Source organism: Gadus morhua, chromosome 16 (assembly GCF_902167405.1).
Source record: "Gadus morhua chromosome 16, gadMor3.0, whole genome shotgun sequence".
Taxonomy (NCBI): Eukaryota; Metazoa; Chordata; class Actinopteri; order Gadiformes; family Gadidae; genus Gadus; species Gadus morhua.
The window spans coordinates 3,968,334-3,983,564 of NC_044063.1; the positions used below are offsets into that span (position 1 = coordinate 3,968,334).

General features: G+C 43.3%; 2 protein-coding genes and 1 long non-coding RNA gene across 16 annotated transcripts in view; all 3 read right to left on the reverse strand.

The window, feature by feature from the left end:
* Positions 1–15,231, reverse strand: part of LOC115560660 (sialoadhesin) — a 265,788-nt gene that overhangs the window by 179,487 nt on the left and 71,070 nt on the right. The window contains exons 1-4 of one of the 14 annotated variants that reach the window (XM_030380096.1): positions 6,003–6,350; positions 5,766–5,845; positions 5,136–5,144; positions 4,776–4,909 (exon numbers count right to left, since the gene is read on the reverse strand). The exons of 9 other annotated variants lie outside the window; for them this stretch is intronic. Coding sequence is in view for 1 of the 5 variants with exons in the window: in XM_030380085.1 (XP_030235945.1) it covers positions 4,776–5,144; positions 5,766–5,820 (424 nt within the window). In the remaining 4 variants the exon portion in view is untranslated. Of the gene's footprint in view, positions 1–4,775; positions 5,145–5,765; positions 5,846–6,002; positions 6,351–15,231 lie in introns of those variants that run through there. 4 more of the 14 variants (XM_030380095.1, XM_030380102.1, XM_030380085.1 and 1 more) reach the window with 4 other exon arrangements.
* LOC115560666 (carcinoembryonic antigen-related cell adhesion molecule 5) overlaps positions 44–15,231 on the reverse strand; it is a 141,274-nt gene continuing 126,086 nt past the window's right edge. The window contains exons 13-15 of the mRNA XM_030380121.1: positions 2,683–2,743; positions 697–932; positions 44–569 (exon numbers count right to left, since the gene is read on the reverse strand). Of these exons, the coding sequence (XP_030235981.1) occupies positions 473–569; positions 697–932; positions 2,683–2,743 (394 nt within the window). The 3' untranslated portion in view covers positions 44–472. The remainder of the gene's footprint in view (positions 570–696; positions 933–2,682; positions 2,744–15,231) is intronic.
* On the reverse strand, positions 12,609–14,008 carry LOC115560739 (uncharacterized). Its single transcript, XR_003979832.1, has 3 exons — positions 13,915–14,008; positions 12,830–13,407; positions 12,609–12,719 (listed from the first exon to the last, which is right to left on the reverse strand). It is a non-coding gene; the product is annotated as an uncharacterized LOC115560739 (long non-coding RNA).

The following is a 15,231-nucleotide window of genomic DNA, read 5'->3' on the forward strand; positions in this document are numbered from 1 at the left end:
ACTTTCCGAAGATATCATCTTAACATTTTATGAGACCAGCCTGCATGTTTCCACATTTTTCAAATACGTGTTTTTATATATCATTTAGGTTATTTCTTAAACAGAACATAGCCTGGAAGCATGAAAAACACCATAAGCAGTTTAACTTACTCACTAAACATCATATACAAGCACTGAAAGAAGATTATGATAATAAAAAGCACACTTCTCGCGAGACATGTTTTCAAACACACTTGACCCTAATGCCGAAATACACGTAATATTACATTTTCCACTGAGAATAAAATAAATGTGAACCATGTTTGGTTATCAGTGATAGCAGCTCCCACATCATCCAACAAAGCAATTATGATAGCAAGCGTTTTTTTTCTGGCGAGAAGAATATTCTTAGTAACTAACAAACAAAACAAACTATACAAATGCTGAACGAAGATTATGACAATAACGTACAATTGTATTGCTAGAAATTGTATTAAAACCCATTTAAAGCTGAATCTATTTTAAAATAATGCATTTTCTGGGACATATATTTGATGGTGGTATACAACTCTGACATCAGTTTACTGTCGCTGAAAAGTAAAAAAAAGATAAAGAGAAGTTAAGCAACTCTAAAAATTCTACACGGTTTATAAATGACGTGATGAGGAAGTCTCAAGCCACAAAGTTTATCTTTGGAGAACTATCAGGAGTGCTTACTCAGGGACAGCCTTGGGTCTTTTAAGGTTGATGGCAGAGTAAAGGACCTGCTCTGTATGATCAGACTCTACCAGAGCACCAGCAAACCCACCAGGCACTTCCTGGTTCTTAGAGCGAGAGATGTGGATGCTGGCATAGTGAGGGTCATCCTGCTCTTCTATTGGTTCTCTCTGTGCTGCAGAAGCCGAGCGATTGGTCAGAGCTGAGACGTTGTCATACACAGGACACGGAGGAGACTGACGGGGAGAGAGGACAGAGTAGTACATTTAGAAAACACTTTACTCTCAAATGGCTGTTCAGAAGCTCATGTTTTTATGGTTCATTTAGAGACCGTTGCCGGTGACTGAAGTGGTTCCACAGTGAAGGACGCTGCAGGTTTCCCTTTGGGACTTTCCTTCTTGAACATATTCCTCTTTCTAATCATTGATAGGTTTCAGTGGCAGTTGAGTTTATAGGATTGTTCTTAAACGTGGAAAAATCCACATCTTTGTTTGCTTGGATTAGACATCAATAACTTCTAATACTACTCATATACTTCTCATTCTGCTCACTGGCAGAAGTCTCTCAGTTTGTCACCTTGATCTCAGCCTAGGTCGCACTCAATATATATATATTAGTGCTGTCAGTTAAACGCGCTATTAACGACATTAACGCAAACCAATTTTAACGGTGTTACATTTTTGGAACTCAACCACATCACAGTGGATTTTTTTTTCTTTGGGTCAAAACAAAGAAGCAGTAGCCTGACTGCTATGTTCAAGGCAATATGTTTGTATGTTCATCGTTTAATTGCACTATAGGCTTTTTTTTTTGTATCGTCCTGATTTGATCGGTATATGCCAATGTAGTTATCAATAAAAAAACATTTGAACAAGGCAAGACGATGCACTTCTCCATGTTGATAATAGCATTAAAATAAGAACAATTAGTGGGACAAAGAAATCAAGGGATATTTAGCATAGAAAAAACATTTGTGATTAATCGCGATTGTTCGCGATTAATCGTGAGTTAACTATGACATTAATGTGATTAATCGCGATTAAATATTTTAATCGCTTGACAGCACTAATATATATATATATATATCACTCTTGATCTCACAACCAAAGCAACCTGGAAAAGTTGCCTCAATGGTCCAACTTGTGTCATGGTCTGTCTATTTCCTTGTCTTGTTTTGGTGTGTTCGTGGTTTACTTTAGTATCTCTGTCTTGTTTCTCCCCATGTCCTGTTGAGTTTCCCTTATGCGTGATTACTTCTCCCTCCCCTAATGTGTTCCAGCTGTTACTCGTTGCGTGCCCTGTGTGTGTTTTGTATTTAAGCCCTTGTCTTTTAGTTCGTTGTTCGTGGTTGTGTCCTGTGTGTTCCCTGTGTTCCCTGTGTTCCCCGCGTCACCCGCGTCACCCGTGTTCCTTCCCTTTTGAGTTAATAAATAATCCTTTTACCTGAACTGTCTGCAATTGGGTCCTACCTGCCTGCCTGCCACCTGGTAACCGTGACAACTTGTCTGGGATGGTACTCGTAAAGTTATTTATGGTATAATTGTATGACCACGGATATCAGCAATGGGCTTGCCCACAATTTAATTTGCCACATAACGTCAGCTACAGCTGTATGGGTAGTCAACTTATTTAATGATAAATTAGAAATTCTAGTAATTAGAAATGTAACAATAAGTTAACAAATGTTGAAGCTATTTAATTTGAATGAAATGAACGTGAATAGACGTGACTCAACAAAAGGTGAATAGAACTTTAATGCATAACCTCGTCCATGAAATCGTTTCTATCTAAGAGTCACGTTAGAATTATAAAAAAAGCGTTCATGCAATTTGATTTTGTTCCCCTTGCGTGGTGTTTCCCCTTTATAGCTAATCTCTTGGGCATTGTATCTGCATATTGTATCTATTCGGGCTATTTCCACTACCCAGCAATGGATAGTGGAAGGAGTAAAGGAGACATAGTAAGAAGTAGTTTCCTGTCTCTCACCTCCTGCCTGGTATCTGGCCTTCCTCCCTGGCCACGTGCTTTCCTAGAAGCCCTCTTTCTTCTGGGGAAGAGAACAGAGAGATAAGAAGAAGAAAGAGAGAGAGAGAGAGAGAGAGAGAGAGAGAGAGAGAGAGAGAGAGAGAGAGAGAGAGAGAGAGAGAGAGAGAGAGAGAGAGAGAGAGAGAGAGAGAGAGAGAGAGAGAGAGAGAGAGAGAGAGAGAGAGAGAGAGAGAGAGAGAGAGAGAGAGAGAGAGAGAGAGAGAGAGAGAGAGAGAGAGAGAGAGAGAGAGAGAGAGAGAGAGAGAGAGAGAGAGAGAGAGAGAGAGGCTCACCTCATCCAGAGGAAGATTAGGAGGAGTATGGTGGCCAGTAAAACAGCTACAGTTCCTGCAGCCACAGTTGCAGGTAATGATGATGGTGTGGCTGAAACACAGTGATTTAACACTTGATTCATATGAAGGGTGAAATACTGTCCATATATATATTAGAGTCTAAATGTAAATGATCTCCAATTGATGAAAAAATATTATGGATACTCTTACTCTAGAGTACACTGGAGATACATATAACTAGAGCGCTTGTACAGCACCGAAGTTAATAAAAAACATAATTTAAGTCAATCACAAATTGAATGAAGCCGTTGCATGAGTCTGTGTCTAACTATCGATGGTTCTGGTACTCAGGTATTATTCAAGTGTTTGGTCTGACTTTAAACAATGTGCTATTTTAATTCCCTCTCACATTAAGGAACATCAAAGTTGAATTCTGAAGTCCAACTGCATTACGAGCTTCACAGTAATAATTTCCTCCAAGCTCAGTTGTGATGTTACTGATGGTGTAGTTCTCTCCTAATTCCTCCACTGAGCCTCCATGTTCCCTGAACCAGGTGTAGTCAGCTGCTGGGTTGGCATCACTGCTGCAGCTCAGAGTCACTGAACCTCCCTCCTTTATTTCACCAGGGGGACATTTGGTATCACAGATGTGGGGTTAGGCCTTAAAAGGCCCATCACATCAAACATGATGTGAATGATGATATAAAGAAGATGTTTTTAAGGAGTAAATGGAATGCAGGACGAATTGAGATGGTTCATCTTAATTTTGACATGGTTGTACAAACTTTAACATCTGTGTTATGATGTTATTCTGTGTGTTCTTTTACTCACATTTCACATCAATAGAGAATGGGGAGGAAGTTTTTCTCCCTAGGTCATTCTTAGCTTTACAGAGATATTGTCCAGAGTCTGAAGACTGGATGGGATGAAAGGAAAGCTGTTGTCCTTGGACACTTTGTCCGGGGGAATGACCTGTAGTAACCTTGGTCCAGGTGTACTTTGCTACTGGGTTGGCCTCGCTGGTGCAGGTCAGATTCACTGAACTGCCCTCCTTTATTACACCAGAGGGAGTCCATCCCACTGAGGGGGTCTCTGGAGCGTCTGTTGACAGTTATAATTCATTAGATATTAAACAAATGTTATTATTAACAAATGGTATCAGTAGTGCCAGTAGCCTACCCTGTACTACTGGTAGGCCTACCCTGAGGCTGAAGCCTGCTTCAACATGGAGGATAGTTCTTCATTAATACTTAAACTACATGTACTTTGTTACACTAAAGACCCATTACGTCTAGCCTCGGTGTACTGTGGCGCTCTTACACACTGATGGAGAGGGGAGATGTTCGGATCCTTGAACAGCACATGAAGTCCTGTATTCAGAGTTAATGTTGAACCAGGTCAACCTTGCTTGATGTGGTTGAGTTCCATCCCTGTACCAGATGTATGTAGGATAACCAGTAAGATGACACATACTGTGACATTCCAGCTGTACCCTGTTAGGACTGGAAGGAAGAATGACCACTTTCACCTGGAGATCTGGGAAGAAATTACACAAAATGAATAAAAAAAAAAATACTGTTTAAAAAGAAAAGCAAGTTACATACGCAGACACACACACACACACACACACACACACACACACACACACACACACACACACACACACACACACACACACACACACACACACACACACACACACACACAGACACATACACGCGCACAAACAGTTGAATAGATTCATTAACAATCAATGTTTACCTGTCACAGATAACTTCACTCCAGGGTCACCACTATATGCCCCACCATTGTTTGTTGTAATCCTAAACTTGTATTCAGCAGAGTCACTCTGTGTCAGGTTTTCGATTCTCAGTGTACATGTTCCAGTACAGGTGCTGTAATAGTAGGAACACCTGTGCTCAACACAGCTGTATTTAACACGACCTGTATAGTCTGTATCATCTTTCAGATCAACTGGCTCATTGTGTATATTTGTAAACCAGAGTTTTTTCTCCACTGTATTTGCGTAAGGGTATTTATAATTGCAGCGGATTTCAACGGTTGATCCTCTCAAAGCGCAGATATTACTAGATGGGTAAGTAACTGCCCAGTAAGGGTTACCCTGTAATGCTGTAAAAAACCAACACATTGACAATGATGATTACGATGAAATGCATGATCACAAGATACAGATGAGATGGAGGCTAGGTGCAGCTCTAACTAGAGATATATGCTGAACACTGAGCTGTCAGAGTAACGTTCAAGCACATAATTTGACACCAACATAATGCAGCTAGTGAAGAGCTAGTGATACACCTATAGTGATAAACACAGTGAGACAGCTAGTGAAACTCCTATAGCTATAGCATGGAGACATCATCACACATCTCATCAAGGGATTCAGGGCACAAACACACACAATACAAGGCAGGTGACCAATGCTGACTTCTAACATAAGTTAACAGTCTCAACTTAAGACTACTGAACTCTAAATTGGAATTAATTGAACCCGTCTTGTTGTGCTGAACACATTGACGGGTTAATTTGGTCAACAAGTCTGTTAAAAATCTCAAATGCAACGCTACAATATTCAGTAAAATAGAAAATATTAGTTATTTAAAACAGGTCAATACTCTAGATTTCATTCGATAAATTCACAACATGTTGTTTCACCCTCTCTTCATTCAGGTTGCTTTTCATGTTACCCTTTGAAACAGATCAACTTAAAGTTCACAACGTGAATGTACAAACCTGGTACTGACAGAAGGAAAGCTACAAAGCCTCTTGCAGCTGTTCTAAGATTCATAGTTGATTTCTCTCAGGGCGTTGTTCTGCAGACATAAACAAAATATGTATTAATTTTAACTAACACAATACATAGTCCTATTCTTTGTATTCATTTTATCACATTCATTGGTTATTGAGCTTGATATAGGAATGCTACTTTCTTAAGTAAACCAGTACAATTCAAGTAAAAAATATTCTTACTGTAAAGGAGGTAGCTGGTGTGACAGAAAAAGTCTGTGGAAACGTCTTTGCCTGCAGTTTAAGATAATAACTCGAACAAATGTGTTCAAGGTCTTCCTTCCTCTTTACACAGTTAATATGAACTGCATGAATACCATGCACTGCTGGGCCTCAGAGACAAATGCAAAGTAGGAAGAGGATATTCACCCAGACCACATTAAACAGGGAGTGCCATTTATCAGCTACCCTACTTGGGGTCATCTACAGTTGAACAGCGGGGAACATATAGAATTTTTATGTAGAATGTAATCGTATTATATAGGATATAGATGTAGAATATAAATATAGAATAAAGATATAAACTAGATATAGGATAATGTTTGATGTAGAATAAAGCCTACAGAATATAAAGAATATAGATATAAAATATAAAGGTAAAATAAAAAATATAGGGGTTGAATATCATATATATTTAGATTATATATAGTTGGTAAATATATATAAAGATACGATCATATAGATAGATATTATAGAAATAGAATATATATATATAGAGTTTGAATAGCCTACTAAATAAAATGCGTCAATGTGATTATCTACTGCCACATAGTGGTGAAAGTTGTGATCTGCATTACTTTACAAACTTTTGGAATGTATTCATCAACACGTTTATTTTTTAAATGTACTAAAATACATGAACCCTCATTGGAGAACTTGGACAGGATACTGAGTATTTCTGTGCCCGTAAAAAAGGCTGCCGGAGGTCAAAATACACATTCTTCCTGATATATATTTATTCAATAAGATTCAGATTCATACACATGAACAATTGCTATATTGAGCAAAATAGAGAGGTTGAAATCCATCAGAGCTGTACATTTTCAATATCTGAAAAAAAAAAAAGACAAAATTGTGAAAAGCGTAGGCCATGTTGGTCAGTTGGGTTCGTAAACCTTCTAGAATCATTGGGGCTTTGTGGACACAATGATTATAGACCTAAATGGTCTGCCAAACTAATTCCAAATGGAATGCAGAACTAGAAGCAGATGCATTGAGTTGCCATGGTTTTTTCGAAGCCTCTAAAAGAGGTTTACCCACCCAACTACCCTAGTAGCCTATGGCAACCAGGCGAATAAGTTCTCTTCACAGCTGAGTGTCATTGTATGGCGCAATCATGCAGGTTGTGTGCCATGCTGAAGGATGCATTTAAACTACAGCTCTACATAAAGAATACAAACTATTCTCTTCTTTATTTTATAAACCCTGTGAAGGCACTCGGTAAGTTGTCTTTGTTCAAAGCTTTATCAGTAAGATCTGCCATCAAAGTAAATTCAATTTCTAAATTAATTTCTATGTTATCAGGACTTTTAGTGTGAAGCTGTGATTCATGGTTCAGGCACACAACACACTTGAATGTTCCTTTTACTTCCCACAGACAACTTGTGAGGCGTCCCTAGATGGATTTAAACTTTAGTTTTAGACACTTTACTATTTCCCCCCACTGGCTTTCAACGAAACGCCCTACGCACACCTCTTCTTGTGCTTCTCACAATTGCAGCAGTTGCAAACCAGTTGAAGTCCCTCCCCTTGTCCACGTGTCTACCTGTCCGCCTGGCCACTCGTAAAGGCCAGGCCTAACTCCCTGGCTCCCCCTGGTGGAGGGACATGGTGTAGAACACCAGATGAGACAACGTCGTCCTCTGATCCGTGAGACCAGAGAGACGCATCAACACAGAGACTTAGGACGGACCTTTGGGAAGAGCTGCAGGAACAGACAGACAGGCAAAATATTCCTGAATGAATTACAGGAGCACAGCTATGTTTGTTATTTCCACTTTGTATCTCAGCTCAAACCTTTGTTTTTAATGAACAAAAGGGAGACACGACAGAGAACCTCACCATGTAATTATCTTCTTCTCTAGCTAAAAGCACACGTTGCGCAAATCTCGCCTCGTATCTGAAGCGTGACGCAAGCATCATCTAGAACCATGTTGTTGGAACGGAGAAAAGCTCTCAGTACTCGACTGGCTTCAAATAGGACTCAATTAATAATAATTAATAATTAAAGTAATATTAAAATACTCTCATACCCCAAAGTTGTTGTTGGGCACAAAGCCCTCGCGGCCGCAGAGCGAGGCCCACCACCAGTCCACCCCCTGGGCCTTCTGCAGGATGGTCACCATGTCCCCCTCATTGAAGCCCAGCTCGTCAGCGGCCTGCCCCTGGTAGCTCCACAGGGCGTACAGCACGCCGCTGTTGTCGGCTCCCATCGCCTCCCCCACACCTGGAGGGGGGGGGGGGGGTCAGGTGTCAGCTGGTCCCACATCCCACAGCAGTGTATCTGTGTGTGGTTGTGTTCTGTGTGGCCATCTGTGTGTTAATGTTGACTAATGTTAACGCCATTGACACCAGGGCCCCCATGAGCGACTGGAGCCCATCTACTCTCCGTGATGTCTTCTTGCGGGGTCTGGCTCAACCCCCAAGGGACGCTTGTGCTCCCTCTCTGCTCCTGAGCGAGAGGCCATGGAGGAGTACATCCAGAATTCTTTAGCAGCGGGGATCATCCGACCCTCCTCGTCACCGGCTGGGGCGGGGTTCTTCTTCGTGGGCAAGAAGGACAAGTCCCTGAGACCCGGTATCGACTACCGAGGCCTGAACAACATCACGGTGAAGAACCGCTATCCCCTTCCACTACTCTCAACTGCCTCAGAGCTGCTCCAGGGGGCAATGGTCTTCACCAACCTCGACCTGAGAAATGCCTACCATCTGGTAGGCATTATCTGTTAAATAAGTTTGTCTTTGTGTACCTGGACGACATCCAGATTTTTTCCCGCAATCTTGAGGAGCACCTCACCCATAACCGGTCGGTTCTCCGCCGCCTCTTGGACAACTCCCTGTACGTCAAGGAAGATAAGTGCGAGTTCCATGCGCCCTCCGTCTCCTTCCTGGGATATATCATCGCGAAGGACTGCCTGCAGATGGATCCAGCCCCTCCGCTCCGATGTGCTCCAGTGGGGGCATGCTTCACAGCTCACCTGCCATCCCGGCATCCAGTGGACCCGGGTCTTCCGCCTCCATGGACTGCCCACAGATGTCGTTTCTGATCGAGGCCCCAATTCACGTCGGTCTTCCGGAGGGAGTTTTGCAGCCTAGTCGGGGCTTCCATCAGCCTGTCTTCCGGCTTCCATCCCCAAGTCCAATGGAGAGACTGAGAGGGTGAACCAAGATCTGGAGACCACCCTTCACTGTCTTGTGAACCGCAATCCGGCTTCCTGGTCCGACCAGCTAGTGTGGGTAGAGTTTGCGCATAACACCCTCACCTGCTCATCCACAGGCCTCTCTCCCTTCTAATGCGCCCACGGGTATCTGCCACCCCTGTTTCCCGACATAGAGAAGGAGTCCTCCTGTCCCTCTGCACAAGCCCTCATTCGCCGCAGCAGACGCACCTGGGACCAGGCGCGCACTAGCCTCACCAAATCCGCGGACCGCCACGCTGCCGCCGCCAACAAGCACCGTACACCGGCCCCTGTCTACCAGACGGGCCACAAGGTCTGGCTCTCCAACCGTAACCTCTCCCTTAAGTTGGAGAGTCGTAAGCTGGCCCCCAGGTTTGTAGGCCCCTTCACCATCACTCGTGTCATTAACCCGGAGGCGGTACGCCGTCGGCTCCCTGGGTCCATGAGGATCCACCCGACATTCCATGCCTCCAGAGTCAACCCCGTCCAGGAGAGCACTCTGGCTCCTCCCATTCCGCCTCCTCCTCCCCGTCAGCTCGTCGACGGCGGTCCGGTGTACACTGTCCGGCGCCTCCTTCGCTCCTGCCGCCGTGGACGTGGGGTACAGTACCTGGTGGATATCAACCCCTCGCCTGCCCGACTACCCGCCCGGCGACGGTACCCCCAGTCTACCTGATTGCCTGCCGGTTCCCAAACTCTTGTCTGTCCCTGTTTACTCTGCCTGCCCGACCCTGATCATCTGTGCGATCAATGAAACCTTTGGACTGCCCTGTCACCAGCAGTCTGTGCACTTGGGTTCTGCCTAACCCCCCCGTTACAGATTTGTGTTTTGCGGACGTCATCACGTGACACTTTGTGCGACACACTCACCTAGGGGGATGGACAGAATAGGAAGTAAGATGAATGAGAGACGAGGAGTAAAAGTGAGAGGGGGGGGGGGGGGCGTGGGAGAGAGAGATAGACAAGGAAAAACAAAAGAGGGAGTGAGAGTGTGAGCAAGAGAGAAGGAAAGGGAGGGAGTTAGGGATAAGTACATGGAAAGGCTGCGTATCGTCCTGGTTGAGATAGAACGAGAAAGACGGATAAAAAGAGAGAGAGAGCAAGTGAGCGAGGCAGAGCTATAGAGAGAGAGAGCGAGGTTGAGATTTATACAGAGAGGTAGACAGTCAGAGGGAGAGAGCGAGCGAGGTATGGGTATATAGAGAGAGGGAAAGAGGTAGAGAGACAGTAGGCTCCAGGTTGTGTGGACAGGCCAGGTGATTTATTAAAGAGCGCCGTGGCAGGGAGTGGCGAGAGCAAGCTCTGATTAACCATGGAGAGAGAGGACATGATCCCCTCGATTGTTCATCCTCTAGAGAGACAGAGAGATGGAAGATGAAAAGTACAATTATTGATTCCCGTTCGCCACAGTAGGAAGGTGACATCATCATAATAATAATAATAATACTACATTTAATTTAGAGGCGCCTTTCAAGGCACCCAAGGTCACCTTACAGAGCATAAAGTTATCATGAATCGTTTAAAAACAAGACATTGTGGAAAAAAATAAATAATAATAAATAAATAAATAAAACAAAAACAAGACAAAACAAACAATCAAGACAGTGATCAGTTAGACGTTGTGTGCGAGTTTGAACAGGTGAGTTTTGAGTTGTGACTTGAAGGTTGTAAAGGTGTCTGACTGTTTTATGTGTGGGGGGAGGGAGTTCCAGAGCCTGGGTGCTGAACAGCTGAATGACCGGGCACCCATTGTAGTGAGTAGTGATGTGGGGATACATAGTAGTCCAGCAGAGGTTGAGCGGAGGGAGCGGGAGGGAGTGTATTCTTGGAGGAGGTCGCAGAGGTAACTGGGGGCTAGGTTGTGGAGAGCTTTGTAGGTGAGGAGTAGGGTTTTGTATTGGATGCGGTAGTGTACTGGGAGCCAGTGAAGTTGGATGAGGACAGAGGTGATGTGGTCAGATGATTTGGTGCGGGTGATGATCCGGTCGGCTGAGTTCTGAATGATCTGCAGTCTGTTGATGAGTTTGGTGGGGAGTCCGGTGAGTAGGGCATCATCCTCATCATTCTCATGTCCCTCAGCTCCACGATGACATCACAGCTCTCAGGCGGCGCATAATCGTCTATGCCGGCGGCTCCACAACGCGTTGGTCCGTGACACCTTTTTCAGGGCTTAAAATCCATTCTAACCGATATGTAACCTGTGTGAAAATACAAAATCATAATAGTTATTTTTATGAAATAAGTAAATAGTTAAGATCATGGTGATAATCGTGTTAAATACGAATACAATTACAGAAATTATGCATGATACATTCGTAATTACACATTATTTATTAATAGTGACATTTTTCCTCGCCCTTTCGCTCTCTCCATCTCGCTCTTTTTTCTAGATTTCTAGATTCTTCATCTTTTTTCTCATACTGTTTTTCTGAATTTCACATTTTCTAACCCACCACCAATTCAAACAGATTTCAGCATTCAGGGCTACTTTTCTTTCAGTCTCAGTGGAGGACACATGTATCTCATCAGCAGGTGCCCTTGTAACCAAATCAGCCTATTAGTGGATATGCATGCAATAGCTGTATGTAGCCTATAGAGGGAGCTATCTACAATACAAATCAATGTACAAGTGGAGTAGGTTGCGCTCTCCTTGAAGACCTCCTCTCACATGTCCAGTACATTCAGGCAATGTGTTAAGGGTACGGAACGTGGGGACCCAAGTGCAGAACACAGGAAGTCAGAGACGGGGTAAAGGGAACGGGGTTTGTTGGTAGGCAGGCGGGCGATCAGACAGTCAGGGGCTTGGCGACAGGCGGGTGGTCAGGCAGGCAGGGGTCCGGTAAAGAGCAGGCAGTCAGGCAGGCAAGGACTCGACGACAGGCGGGTAGTCAGGCAGCCAGGGGTTTGATGGCAGGGGGAGTACTAGAGAGGAAGAGAGGTGGTTATCAAGGGGACAGGCTAGAGACAGAGTTTCGAGAATACTGGTAGGACCGATACTGACTAGGTAGACTTAACGACGAACTGGCGCCGGCTGGTAGGAGATCCCTGGCTGAAATAGGGAATGGTGGTTGGATGATTGCAGACTGGTGTGGGGGGAGAAGGACCACTGGCGTCAAGTAGCCACTAGATGGAGGTAGTGGACCGACTGAGTGCCCACTGCCGGCCAACTTTTTTTTTTCATTTAGGGGAGGCATATATAGCAGTTCAGGTTATCACTGTCTGGCACACACCATTCCCACTCACTCCTATCAGATTTTGGTAGTGGTGGTCGTTGCCAGAATGTTATTACCTGGTCACCCAAAATGGCCAATGAATCATACAATAGCATGTAGATATAAAACCCATAGAGTTAAACGTGTATCCTATGTTCTTTAAACTTGTTTTAGGCTTGTGTATTTCAAGATTTGACCAGGATCAATTCGTAGCACTGCGATGTTACAAACTACATTACTTATCATCGAAATGAAGTATGCTGTACCCCTCTGAGGTCGGGTCAGTGTCCCTGAAAAGAAGATGGAGACATTTTCAAAATCAGTTACCCTGGAAAGAAGATTTAACAAAGATTTAGAACTTAAGAGTTGAATATCTAAGATAGTATCAGAAGGGGTTTACCCAGGGATAGCGTTGGGTCTTGGAGAGTCGACCAGAGAGTAAAGGACCTGGTCTATCTGATCTGATCGGACGGGGGGATCCCACAGGACGTTGAGGCACTTTCGGTTCTCTTAGCCAGAGATTTGGGTGGATAGTGACGGTCATCCTGCTCTTCATTTGCTTCCCTCTGTGTTGTCTGAGCTGAGCGAATGGTCAGAGCTGAGGTTTTTTGAAACACAGAAACAGGAAGTGACCGATGGGAAGAGAGGACATAAGAGTATGTATACAAAAACGTTAAACTTCCTGTGTTTCTGGTTCATTTTGTGACCTTTGGTGGGGATTGGTGGTCCCAGCATGCAGGCTGGTGTAGGCTTCACTTCTTCAAATGTGTTCCTTTTGCTAACCACTTCTAGGTTTCCTCAAACTGTCCCGGGCTGGGAGTATCATTCTCAAATAGTTATTTATTTGCTTGGATTACACATCATTACCTCCATCACTCCGTCTGGTCATTCTGCTCCCTGGTAGAAGACCCTTAGTTTGTCCTCTTGATCGTGCTGAAGATCTCAACCTAGATCTCACTCTCGACATCAATAGTCTAACTTTAATGGGAATTTTCAACAGAAACAGAATTAATTTGCGGAACCCTCTCACAAGAAGAATGAAGCACTTTTAACTTACAATATAACATAGCTGTGCCTGCTGGTTCCCCTTAATAGCTAATCTCTTAGCAATTATATTTGCGTATGGCAGAAAGTTCTCAGAGTTGCAGGGTTGGATTAACAGGAACAACTAAAGCAACAACTAGAATTTTTACACGTGGTTTTGAGGTGTGGGCTCGGGGCATTTGTGTGTCTTAGTCAAGGATGGCTAAGTAAGAAATGGCTTCCTGTCTCCCACCTCCACCCCAGTGTCTGGCCTTCCTCCCTGGGCACATGGTTTCTGGAAGCCATCTTTCTTCTGGTGAAGAGAACAGAGAGATAAAGAAGCAACAGGAGAAATGTATGGCCAATGAGAGAGAGAGAGAGAGAGAGAGAGAGAGAGAGAGAGAGAGAGAGAGAGAGAGAGAGAGAGAGAGAGAGAGAGAGAGAGAGAGAGAGACTTATCACCTTATCCAGAGGAAGATGAGGAGGGGTATGGGGACCAGTAAGACAGCAACTGTATGTACAGTGATCTGTGATCTGTGATGATGATGATGTGTCTGGAAGATACTGAGAGAGGCATTGAACTGCCCTCCACTATTTCCTGATTACAGGGACCTGAGTACACAGATGTGTGTTTAGGTCTAGGTCTTGCGGTCAACTATGTTAAAAGATGTTAAAGATGCTAAAAGATGATATGTTTATATCAGTGATACAGCAGGATAATGCATGAGGAATTTGGATGATTCATATTAATGTTGACAGGGTTATGCAGACTTTAAAGGTAAAGTGTGTATGGTTTAGTGGTATCTAGTGGTCTAGTAATATTCAGTTGGTTATTCACCAACTGAATAAGCCCCCTTCTTACTTAGTTACTTAATCTGATTGGTTGTCTGAGTTATTAGAACAATATATGGCTGTGTCCATGTTTGGAAATCAAGCCAAACCAGTCACAAACCTAGAGATCAGGAGATCAGGAATGGTATCAACACATTTTAATGCCGAAATCATCGTAATATTGCATGTGTTGCAATGTTTTCTGGTTCTGCACTCCTTGGGGCTTGTGCAGGCGCACTGACCACTCATTCTGCCAGACATTTGCAGGAATCGTAAGGAAAATTGTGCATAACCTTTCCGAAGATATCATATGAACATTTTATGAGACCAGACTGCATGTTTCCCCATTTTTGAAATACGTGTTTTTATATATCATTTAGGTTATTTCTTAAACAGAACATAGCCTGGAGGCATGAAAAACACCATAAGCAGTTTAACTTACTCACTAAACATCATATATAAGCACTGAAAGAAGATTATGACAATAAAAAGCACATTTCTCGCGAGACATGTTTTCAAACACATTTTAATGTCGAAACAAACGTAATATTACATTTTCCACTGAGAATAAAATAAATGTCAACCATGTTTGGTTATCAGTGATAGCAGCTCCCACATCATCCAACAAAGCAATGATAGAAAGCGTTTTTTTTTCTGGCGAGAAGAATATTCTTAGTAACTAACAACCAAACGAACTATACTCATGCTGAACGAAGATTATGACAATAACATACAATTGTATTGCTAGAAATTTCATCAAAACCCATTTAATGCTGGATCTATCTAAAAATAATGCATTTTCTTCGATATTTATTTGATGGTGGTACATACAACTCTGACATCTGTTTACTGTCGCTGAAAAGTTAAAGAAAGATAAAGAGAAGAAACTCTTCGACTGGGTTTACTTGATGAGGAAGTCTCAAGCCACAAAGTTTATTTTCAAGAACT